The sequence below is a fragment of the Aplysia californica genome, unplaced genomic scaffold (genome assembly GCF_000002075.1).
Source record: "Aplysia californica isolate F4 #8 unplaced genomic scaffold, AplCal3.0 scaffold00677, whole genome shotgun sequence".
Taxonomy (NCBI): Eukaryota; Metazoa; Mollusca; class Gastropoda; order Aplysiida; family Aplysiidae; genus Aplysia; species Aplysia californica.
The window spans coordinates 256,311-267,755 of record NW_004797947.1 but is presented as its reverse complement, the minus strand read 5'-3'; the positions used below and the strand labels follow the sequence as shown (position 1 = coordinate 267,755).

The 11,445-nt window shown below is 42.0% G+C and overlaps 1 protein-coding gene across 1 annotated transcript; it reads left to right on the top strand.

Moving 5' to 3' along the window:
- The first annotated feature begins 6 nt into the window (after positions 1-6).
- LOC101846688 (39S ribosomal protein L27, mitochondrial) lies at positions 7-10,277 on the top strand. The gene is made up of 2 exons (XM_005108310.3): positions 7-89; positions 9,727-10,277. Exon 2 carries the CDS (start codon positions 9,749-9,751, stop codon positions 10,208-10,210), a length of 462 nt encoding a protein of 153 aa, XP_005108367.1. The 5' UTR covers positions 7-89; positions 9,727-9,748; the 3' UTR covers positions 10,211-10,277.
- The last annotated feature ends 1,168 nt before the right edge of the window (positions 10,278-11,445 follow it).

Here is an 11,445-nt window from a genome sequence, read left to right as displayed (position 1 = left end):
AAAACTGACTTGACCTCGTCCTCAAGTCTCCTGTCCGGGACGGCAGAATACCTAGATCTAGATCTAGGCCTACCTCAAGATCTAGTCAAGTAAAGTCCCTACAAACCTTAGCGATAGAAGCCGCAATACATCATGTTCATTTGTGTTTTAAAAAATTCGTAAAAGTAAATAGATCTAGATATTAGATCTAGATCTATATTCTAGATCTACATGAAAGTTGCATTCACCGTTGGAGACGTATAGACTGCCATAGATCTATTTGCGCACTTGGACTTGGACTTGTGCATCCAGTCAGCAGAGTTCCACAAAGTATGTTAATATTTTTGTAGCCTACCATTTACTTTAGGGTAGGTTGGTGAAAATTTGACCATGGGGCAACTCCGGCAGCCTCAACCTAGACTTGGCTTTGGGAAGATTGAAGAATACCGGACCACCACTCGTACATTATTGTGCAAGAAAGTGGGGTAGGTGGGGCGGGTGGTTGGGGTGGAGGAGGGGGGTTCAGGGGGGTCTCCCCCCTGACAAAATTTTAATAAATAGACCTACCGGTTCGAGATTCTCCATTGAGAGATATTAAAAACAGGAAAATTATGAATTGAGACATAGGCAAAGTCAGTCCGCTGGTCCGGTATTCTTCAATCTTACCCTTGGCTTTTGAGAAGGCCACCTCTATTCTCACCCCAGGTGAGAATAGCGCTGGTGAGCCTTTTGACTTTAGGTTAGGACAGTTAGGTTAGGCTATTCTCACCCTGTGTGCCTTCACCGTGATAGGCCAACCAGTGTAGCGTTCACCATGAACAAACTTTCCAGCGCTCTTGTGTTAAAAGCGTGCAATTTTGACTGTGGGCAGTGAGAGAGAGAGAGACAGACAGACAGAGAGAGAGAGAGGAGTAGCGCGAGAACTTTTGGGCGAAATAAAATGGCGACCTTCGTAGTTCGGCTCAATTCGAAAAGTTAAATAACCGTAGCATCTTTATAGACGAACAAATTAATTTACTTTTGTGTTTTAACGTCATTTTTTCTTTGTTTTTTTGTCTATTTGATCATCCACACCGATAGACAGTATTCCGAAATTAGGAAAAACAGGTCTTATTTCACACCTGGTGAGAATAGCCAACGCTGGCAAGTCTCACCCGAGGTGAGAGGTCGATCGTATTTTTATTCTCACCCGCGGTGAGGATAGCCTCTTCCTTTCAGAATTATTTTACCCCTGTGTCATGGAATTATAATTGCCCACTTTTAGCAAGTATTCTCCGGCTTCGCGCCGGTCAATAGATCGGAAGCTATTCTCCGACGTCACGCCGCCGGTCTATTAGTATTACTACTGAATTACAATGTATTTGTCGGCGCAGATTATTCTTCAGTTATGTTTAATCAAACTTTCGTTTCCTTAAAGGCCTTAGAAGGTTCATTTAACTTCAACTAAAATTAGAAATGTTGATTATGTGAATTTACATGATGATTTATTAATTATAATGATGGGGTGAGATTTTGATGGTTGGTGCAAATTCCACAGGGAGAAACAGGGCAACCTCAACAGGGGGGTGGGCCAATTTCTACCTACCAGCTTCATAAGCAGAATCACCTTTAACAAACTATCACATTTCATTAACTCTTGTCCTGCGTCTGTGCTGAGATGCGAATCTTATCTGCAACCGTTTACGTCGGACATGCCGGGCAGGCTGCCGGGGTCACTCAGTGTGTACTGTTGGTGTACAGCGCGCGCGCCGGGAAACGTGTGTTTTCGCCATGAATACTGTGGGAGTGTGTTAATCGATGATGAAAATAACGCTCTTTCATAGCTTTCTATTTATAAAGTGTTGGAAACACATGAATAACCCCCTCTCACAAGCTGATAAGACATTACGAGAAGTTACGCCCATTCAAATAACCTTTCTGGACGCTCTTGTTGTTATGAATGACCTGACGTCGAAAGGGGATAATATAGGTCAATTTCTGAATATTTTGCACTCAAATTGTTCTTTGTACCTTCACAGTGGTATTCAAAGCTATCAAACAAGCTGATTTTTTATCAGGTAGTATCATTTCATACAAAATCAAGCTCATTTTAAAGATTTTGTATAGAAAAATGGAAGTATTGTTTCCTGACTATCTTTTCAAGCTCCTCATGTCTAAGTGGGTCAATTTCTTCTATAATTTCATTGGAGGAACATCTAGAGCTACCAACTTGGCGTGTTTTAAATGAGACATATATGCCTCGATTACGAACCAACGCAGGCAGTTCTAGAAGAAGGCCATACGCACACAAACTCAAGCAGACTGACGCACACACACTTGACCTGCGTGAATGGGGATCCGATCGGGACCCGAATTTCACGTAAGATGGTGCGCGTGCACTGAGCCAGGGGTTACACTGATTCGGGACCAGAACGTAAGCGAGGTGCTGAAATAGGCTTATTGGGCGACGTAAACCCGTCCCCCGCAGGACAAGGGTTAATCTTGTTTGTTTTTTATCGTTTTCATCATTGGTCGAAATTCCTTGGCCTGTCAAATACAAACGAGCAGAAATTTAGACTTAGACTCTAGATGTAGACTGCTCAACTATCGTATTTTCGGAGAGAGAGGGAGAGAGAAAGTGTGTGTGTGTGCACGTAGGCCTATGATGTGAGCGCGTGTCTTCATGTGTGAGCACGCTTGGAGAATGAGGGAGAGGGGGGAGAGAGAAGGACAGGGGGAGAGAGAGAGATAGATAGAGAATTCAGCATTCTGGAGGAGTTGAGAGAGAGAGAGAGAGAGACAATAAGTTCAATAAGAACCCAGTACTGTTGAAGATATCCGCCACCTGTCAAAGTTGCCCATCGCCCCTGTCAGTCAGTATTCTTACTCTTTCAGGCTATGTCTAAATTGCCCCATGCTGGGGGTCGAATTTGCACCACCCCCTGTCGAAGTTGCTCCAAGCGAGGATGCCGCAAAGTCGTGATTGGTTGAAAATTCGGAATGCAAATAAAGCTAAGAACATAATAATCGATAAGTAGAATGGCTGTTTGACACAACAATACTAAGATGGCCTGTGTTCTTTTATAAAGGCGGGAGAAGTATCTGTTACTTTTGCGGCACTACACAAACCTGTCGAAGTTGCCCCAACCAGCCCAATGCTTATTTATCAACAACCATAGGCATAGATATGTCATCTTCTGCATTCTGCATTTTATCATAGTATATAATCACATATTGCAGTTGAATCTGTAGTCTATTTTGGACGCTCCATTGATCTGTCGGTACTACTTTTAACCCTATCCGTACGTCGTGTTTTAGATTCATACGACGTGGGGAACTCTGTGTCCCCACTTTCCAAAGAGGAAATTTACTTGTTAATCCGATCCGTACGCTTTGCATAGCAGTCTGTCAAAATAATTTTTTGAGAAATATGGAAAGTTTGAAAGAGATCTTCGCACTAGAAGTATTCTAAAATGTGAAGAATATAACCTGGCAATTATTTACCTTCTCGCGTTTAATTCCAGCCGCGCCCAGATCAAGATCCAGACGAAACTCTATGCATCCCCAACTTGATACATTCATAACTTTGCGCTGGAGTTCAGAATATGTAAACCTCAGCAATTTCATCATTTGTAGGTAGCAACATTTACATAGATCTACTGACTTTAAGTCTTCCGTAGTGCTTTTGATGGCCATTGAATAATATTCATAGAGTTCAGAGTGGTCATTTGTTACGAAAGTCCTCCCCCGGAATTAAACGCGAGAAAGTAAACAATTACCTACAACCCCTGGGGTTCAAAATGACCCCGGACATACAGATAGGATTAAGAATATGGTAGAGCCAGAGTCTGCCCTATTAATCGAAGGCTTGCGAGCAGCGGACGGCTAGTGCCGGAGGCTTGCGAACAAGCTTGTCGAGTGCTTTGCTTTGTCTGTCGCTCGCTGCCGAGGGAAACTTCCGGTGACTTGTGACTCCCGGACAGGCTTGTTATACAGTGTCATGATGTCACGAACTCTCGTGGCTGTGGGCTCAGTACATAATATTATTACAGAAGATTCTGATTATTTGCATCGCTCTCTGGTTGAAGGTTGTTTGGGGGTTTTTACATAGTCGGGTTTCCAAAAAAAAATTGCTCTATTCTATGCACTTAAAAATTAATAATGGACTGGCTATTCATATGATACAAAGGCCTTTTTTAAAAAATGTGCACGAGTCAAGTGCTTCGTCGTCGCACGCTAACGACCTCAGTTCGATTTCTGTATGGGGAGAAATTTTTACTGAGAACCTCCGTCTTTCTGCTGGGGCGTTGTTCCCTCTCAGCCCAGATTGGCCCTGACATTGGGTTGGGGTAACCCGTCTCCTAAGTGTTCTATATTATGTCATTGGGAGTGTAAAATATCCACTATACATACAATACAAAAGCTAATCACAACGACCCAAAGAGCTTTCCTTTCTAAGATAATCTAAGTCTACTTATCGGGAAGGTGAAAATAGCTTTGGCTATAGCCTCTACTCTTACATCTTGCACCAAACAAGCACAGCCTCTCCCTTCCTCCATGGTTCAGAGTTCTCACTAAGCTGCTCGCTGCTGGCGCAAGTGACTTGCCCGGCTACAAGCAAGTCATGGGACGCAAAGCAAGTCATGGGGCACAAGTGGCTTGCTGAGCTGCGAGCGGGATTTGAGGCTTGCCTGCCGCACTGTGAGTAGTGTGAGCGGGTCTCTATCTGTCTCTCTCTTTCTGGTGTAGGTGGTTTTGCGGATAGCAAGCTGGGTGTGGAGAGGATGAGGGGTCCGACACAAGTGGCTTTGCGGATTACTAGTAGTGTTGTGGACTTGAAGCTTAGGCTAGACTCAAGGGAAACATGCTGGTGATTTGATTTGATGATTTGACTTAGTGGGGGGTTTGTTTTTGGTTGTTTTGTAAAGTGTTTTACGGCGCTCGCAACTGCATAGGTCGTATGAGCGCGCGGGACACACCTAATATTTTCAGTTGGTAGGAAATTTTGAATTTTGCCCGGGTGGCGGCCGAAGCCTACTCTTATCGATTTTAGACCACCAAGGGATCTTTAACGTGCGCAACTTGCACACGGGCCCTCAGAGATTTTTCGCCCTTGTCTGAGAAGGCTAGGTGTAGATCTTTCCTACCAGAAGATCAGGGGTGTAGCAGAAAGACAGCAGTAAGGAGGAGCCAAGGAGTAGCAGTAGAAAGGCTGCAGAAAGAGTCGGGAGCCCAGAGGAGGGGGCAAAGGAGGTGAGGGGGTGGAGGCAGAAAGTGGAATTGAAAGCAGACAACAGAACATTGCTAGAGAGCAGGAAAGGAGGTGAAAGGAGACAATTTTAGAGAAGAAAATTTTTCGGTCGCTACCCAGATTCGAACCCGGGACCTTTGAATGAGAGGCCAACACCTTAACCTCTAGGCCACGAGAGCCCCCCCTAGTGATTTGAGGCTTGTGACTTGAACTAGGGGCTTGCGAGCTCAAGTGGGTTTGCTACCGGGGTACAGCTCTGGAATGTGGGTACCGTTTGGGGATACTGGTTTTGATCCCACCGACGATTACTTCTGGTTCTAAACTATTACTTTTTGACGCACGTGCCGATATGAAGAGATACCCTACTATCAAACCTGCAAAACATCGAATTGTGAATTATGGTCAAATTCAGGGGGGCATACCCCCCCCCCCCCCCCATGTTTTCTTAGGTCAGGGAGAAAGCCCCCCTTAAACCCTCTTGCCTTGTTAAAAACAAGTGAAATTTTACTGCTCATTTTGGTACTGATAATACATTGATACCGAATATTTAAATCAGTATCAATATCCGGTACTCTGTGTGGATGATGCCTAGTCTATACAGACTGGTCCCACTTTCTTAAGTAGTACCGATCTGTCATCTTGTTCGCTGTCTACATCTAAATTATTTGAGCTTGTTCATGGCAAAATCACAGTCACAAGTGGATGCGCATAGCTAGAGAACGACAACTAAATGCAATTAGCCGATATTTATAGTAACAGCCATCTTGTTTAACATCATTACATCATTGAGGGATTCCCACTTTGTCAGTCATGTTGGACAACTTTCAGAACTGTTCGGTTCTGTTTTGTGTGATTTTGCAGCATTCTTCTTCCGCCCAGATTTATTCTGATGCTGTACACTACGTAAACTGAGAAGAAGAAGAAGAAGACTAAGAGTAGGCCTGCATATGAAAGCAAGTTCAAACAAAATTCAACGACGCAGGACAAATGATCGCCCATTTCATTCTGGATCGTTTCATTTTAAGTTTTGTAAGCACAAGAAAGTAAGCACTTACAAGAGATTGGACTCAATAGGACGCTGAGCTGCAAATGGAGTAGGTTTGCAAATGGATACTGTGAGGTGCAAAAGCAGTTTATACAAGGGGGAACCATAGGAAAGACTCAAAGAGGGAAGCTTGGAAACTGGCAGGGTGAGCAAACCGCGAGCTACGCAAAATTATCCCTATTTTTAGAATCACGATCAGATGATGCTGATGGTATCCCCCTTGCGAGGTCAAACAAGATGGCTGTTATAACTATCGGCCAATGGTGTTTAGTTGTCGTTCTCTGGCTATCCACTTGTGTCGCCAGTCACAAGTCACTAGGCTCACTTTCACAAGGTTGCCAGAAAAAAAATGTCATGTTACGCTTTGACATTTTTTGTCTTTAGATGGGAGGGTCCAGGGGGTCGACTGTATGCTGTGAAATCAAGGATCACCTGTTCAGACAGCAGATCCAAAACTTCACACTCTTAAGTGCTATCCTGGCCACTCTGACAGCGGCATTTGTCAGTCTTACGTGCCACTTGCGTTTGCGTCTGAAAAGGACCACTGTTTGATCGATTGAAAAAGACAATGATGGAACGACTCCTTTGTTTCCACCCTGAGCTTTACCCATCAATGTAATAAGTACAATCAACCAATGCCATCCCTCTGCTGTATGTTAAAAAATTCAGGGACATTTTTTTCACGGCTGGCTGTATTCGGTCTCGTGGTCTTCCGAGTGCGTGGTTTCGGTAAAATCGGGGGTAATTCAGATCTCTGTTACCTCTTTCACTATAAAACGCAAAATGATATATACTTTGTGAGGTAGCGTAGTGGAATCAGGCTCTTGTCAATTTTTGGGCATGTAGAGTTATTGGTATCATCTTAAAAGCTTATTCACTTGTCTTTTTTTATTTGGAAGAAAAAAAATATCAATTTACCTGGAATACAAGTCAAGATGTTTGCGAAAGAAGGAGGTGGGGGTCACCTGTTTTCAGAGGTAAAATTAGTGAGAAAATGGCTGCCAAAGATCAGTTATTTCCTTAGCTAAAGAGTCCGTGGTAACTGAAAATTTACATTTTTGTGCCTTTAATTAATCAACGCTTTTCAGAAAAATCAACACAGAAATGAGTTTTTTAATGGGCATGAAAGGTGTTGAGCCAAAAAACAAAAACTTGATAAAAATTCACGAACCTGCAGAAAAAAGCAAGTTTCTTCACTTTGATTATTTTGACGAGAGCCTAATTCCACAGTGCTGCCTCACATAGGCAGTCTGAACACGACTTCGCGGTCTTCCGAGCGCGTGGTTTCTGTGAAATCGGGGGTAATTCAGATCTCTGTTTCTTTGCTCTTTCGCTATAAAACACAAAATGATGTATACTTTGTAAAAGTTCAGCTTTTCCTCGTTACAATGGTGTGTAAGTTGTTTATACATCCGATTATTAGGAGCTGGAGAATCGCCGTGGAAACATATGGTTGTATTGTATTGTAAAGCGCTCAGAGCCTGTGTACTTAAATCGGGGTTGAGCGCTATACTATATAAATGTCATTTATTATTATTAAATTACTAAGATCTTACCTCTAAGAAAACATTCAATTTAATCCACAAAAAGACTTTTTCAAACGCAGATGACAAAACAGAATCACTTTTAACTGAGTAGCCTACAGCATTTAAATCCTTTTTTACAGTCAACTTCTTGCTCATCCTAAGGTTAGCGGTATAATATAACGAGGTTTGACTGTGTAAGTGTCTTTGGTAATTCTCTTATAATTGTTATTTTATTGTAAATTCACTAAATATATAGCTAACTCTGATTTAGATTCTTTATTTTATGACTTTAACCACCTTACCAGGATGAGACCCATCAACACCCACCACAACACTCAGATTTTCATTTGAAAACACACATAAACACCTTTACTCCCTTTTTTCTCCCGCAGCTTTAACTTCTGTTTGACTGGGTTTTCAGTCATGATCCATCCTTTGTAATCTGAGCTTCCTCATGTTCGATCACAGCCAGCCCCACCTTCTGTACAAGTACCACCCACCTGACACCACTGATGGAATTTATAGCCTGCATTTTCATTTCTTGGTGTAAACTTTGGGGAGGGTTTTGTGTCGGGTCCAATCTTGTATACGTTGTACAGCCACTTGGAGCTGTGATTAGAAAGCACAATATAAATTATCGCATGTACGCAGAAGATACACAGTGTACAAATCTATTCTACCATGTTAAAACATTGCCTACCACCATAGGTCTATGCTTTGATGATGTAAAGAACTGGATGATTGATCAAAAGCTCCAGCTTAATGAAAACGAAACTGAAATTCTTTTAAGTACGGTAACCCAAAGAAAAGCCTTATCCCCATAGACATACATCATGTTTTTACTGAAAATGAAAAACTGCATTTTCTTCATCCTTAAGGCAGCTACACGTTCCAAACTGCCGGTTCGGAATGGAAAGGCAAACCTGGCGGCAGAACCACAGATGTAGATGAAAACTCCTAGTAAAAAGTTAAACCGGGAGGCCGAACCAGCAGTTTCAACATGTTTGGATTTTCTGACTACAGTCCAGCATGTTCCGTCGATGACAGCCTTTGTGTGACGTCACAGGCTTAGCTGGCTTATCTTGTCACTGCCAATATCTTCAAAATGATTTACCGCATGTAAAGTCTGATTCCATTTTTGAAACGAGCGACCCAATATTAAGGCAAGAATAGAGCTGAATTTTTGTTTATTCAATAATAAAAGAGATTTTTAAAATTTCCACATTATTCACATGCATTCACTGAAAGGGTTCTCTGTGTCACGATGTGCGGTAAAGAACACACTTGGTTGTCTGCACAAGCTACACAGCCAAACAAGACAACATGGTCTAAAGAGAACATTCTCCAGTTCATTGAAACATCCATACATTTTTCTCTTTTTGTTCGCCACGAGCAACACATAAGCTGCAAGCAAATCGTCATAGTCAGTACCCTCCGCCATTTTAAAATATGACTTGAGCTGCAGTTAAACCGCACTTTGATGTGGATGGCGCGCTGACCCATCGAGCGCGGTTTCAGAGCCGGTTCCCACTCTGGTTAAAACCGCCAGGTTGGAACGTACATGTGTAGCGGCCTTTATTATCGTCATCTTTTCTCTACTTCTTTTGTATGTCATGTCTGTCACTCTCTTGTGAACTGCTATTTCCGGGGTCCCTTGATAGTCAAAGCAGACTTTGTGCTGTTGAAGCTAGAGAGATGGACAGAGTAAGCCTGATTCCCTGTTGTTGACATCCAACCCTTGGCGCTCATATGACCTTATGCAGTTGCGAGCGCCGTAAAACATAACTAAAAAAACAAACAGAAAAAGTGTTGGTTTTTCTTAGCGTTGTCCATCTGTGTCAGATAATGTCTCTATAATTGTACTCTTAAGTCTCTGAGAAATAATAATCTCTCAAGTTCATCTCATATCCTCTTTGTAATAATTTGTTATATATTTGTTGTTTCAGATCCTTTTTCTCTGAAGATAGAATGGCAGCGTCTCTTTTGAGGAAAAGTGTCACAGGAGTTTTACAAGTCCCGAGGCTTGCAACAAACTTTTTATTTTCCAAGTCTCTACCAGTTTTAGCTGTTGAACCTGCTAGGTGTGCTTCGAAAAAAGCTGGTGGTACAGTTCGTAACAAAAAGGGGAGAACCAAGAAAAAGTACAGGGGGCTTAAGGCTCAGGACGGATCATTTGTTCACTCTCACGACGTTCTAGCCACACAATACGGCTTGCGGTTCTACCCCGGCGAGAACGTGCTCCTAGATCCAGACTGCACCCTAAGAGCTGCGTATGATGGAATTGTGGTCATCTCGACAGAGACTTTGAACCCCTATCCCGACAGTCCTCTGTATGCACCCACTCAGAATGGGCTTGTTTTGCAGAAAAAGTTCATCCATGTTATTCCCACTCCTTTACATGGAAAATTCAGGCTTTTGTCGGAAACATGAATGAATGCTTGATTTTCTTTTTATTTGTGTTTTTCATTAAAAATAACTAGATTTTATGGAAAAAAAAGTTTTGTGACTTCCTTCTAATTCCATTTGATGTGTCATTCTCGTTCAGTGAGTTGATAAATTGTGTCACGACACGATGGAATCAGGCGCTCGTCAATTTTTGGGCATATGGATTGGTACGGTATCATCTTTAAAGCTTTTTCATTTGCATTGATTTTGATGAAAACAATACGTAATCTGTCTTTAATAAAAGTCAAGATATTAACAATTGAAGGAGGTGGGGTCTCCTAATTTCAAAGGTAAACTTAGTGAGCAAATGGCAGCCAAAGTTTAGTGACTTCCATAGCTCAAGAGTCCTCGAAAACTGCAAGTTTACATTTTTCAGTACAGCACCGTAAATCGACACATAAAATTGTGTTTTTAATGGATATATAAGGTATTGAGCCATAAAACAAAATTTAATAAAAATTGCATATTTCTTAAATTCCATTATTTTGACGAGCGCCTGACTCCACAAGGCCTCACAATTGTATGCGGAGTATGTAAAGATATGAGGTGCCGGTAATGGTTTACCTCCTCATACTAGTAGTTTACTAGTCATTCTCCTCCTCGTCACTTTTTTTTTTGCTTATATATTTAATTCATTCTGCACTTTCTATGTTGATTTGTTTGCCTTTTCTTATTTGGTTGACACTCAAACAGCCACTGTCACTTTTGAGAGTTCGAGTAAAGAGAAGCACATCAAAATAACAGCTATTTAGTACTAAGTGCCGGGAGCGTCAAACATAAATGGAAAAAAAAGTGAGGGAAAAGAAGTAGGAACTATCACTGTGACTGAGACTCTCTTCAACCACTTGCTGTACTGTCACTTACGATTTCCTCGAACCATGACATTGCTTTAGTTAGACTTTGGTTCTACTTTTAGGAATTGCATTCTGATTCAGGATTACAAAAGCATCTCCTGCCTTACTCAATCAAGACTTTGATCTAAGTAAGAACAGTTTCAGTGTCATAGAGCTAGCATGTGGCGGACCCTGGTATGAAGAGTCAATGAGAAAAGTCACAATAATACAAGCCTATTATAAAAATGTTTTATGCCCCTTTTGAAAAAATTCAGATCACTTGTGAGGCAGGCTGCTTCAACTCTCCATATGTCAAGGTCATCCCAGGCCTGGTAGGATACAACATCCCTCCCAGAAGACTCAGGGAGACTTGGAAAAAATAACTTT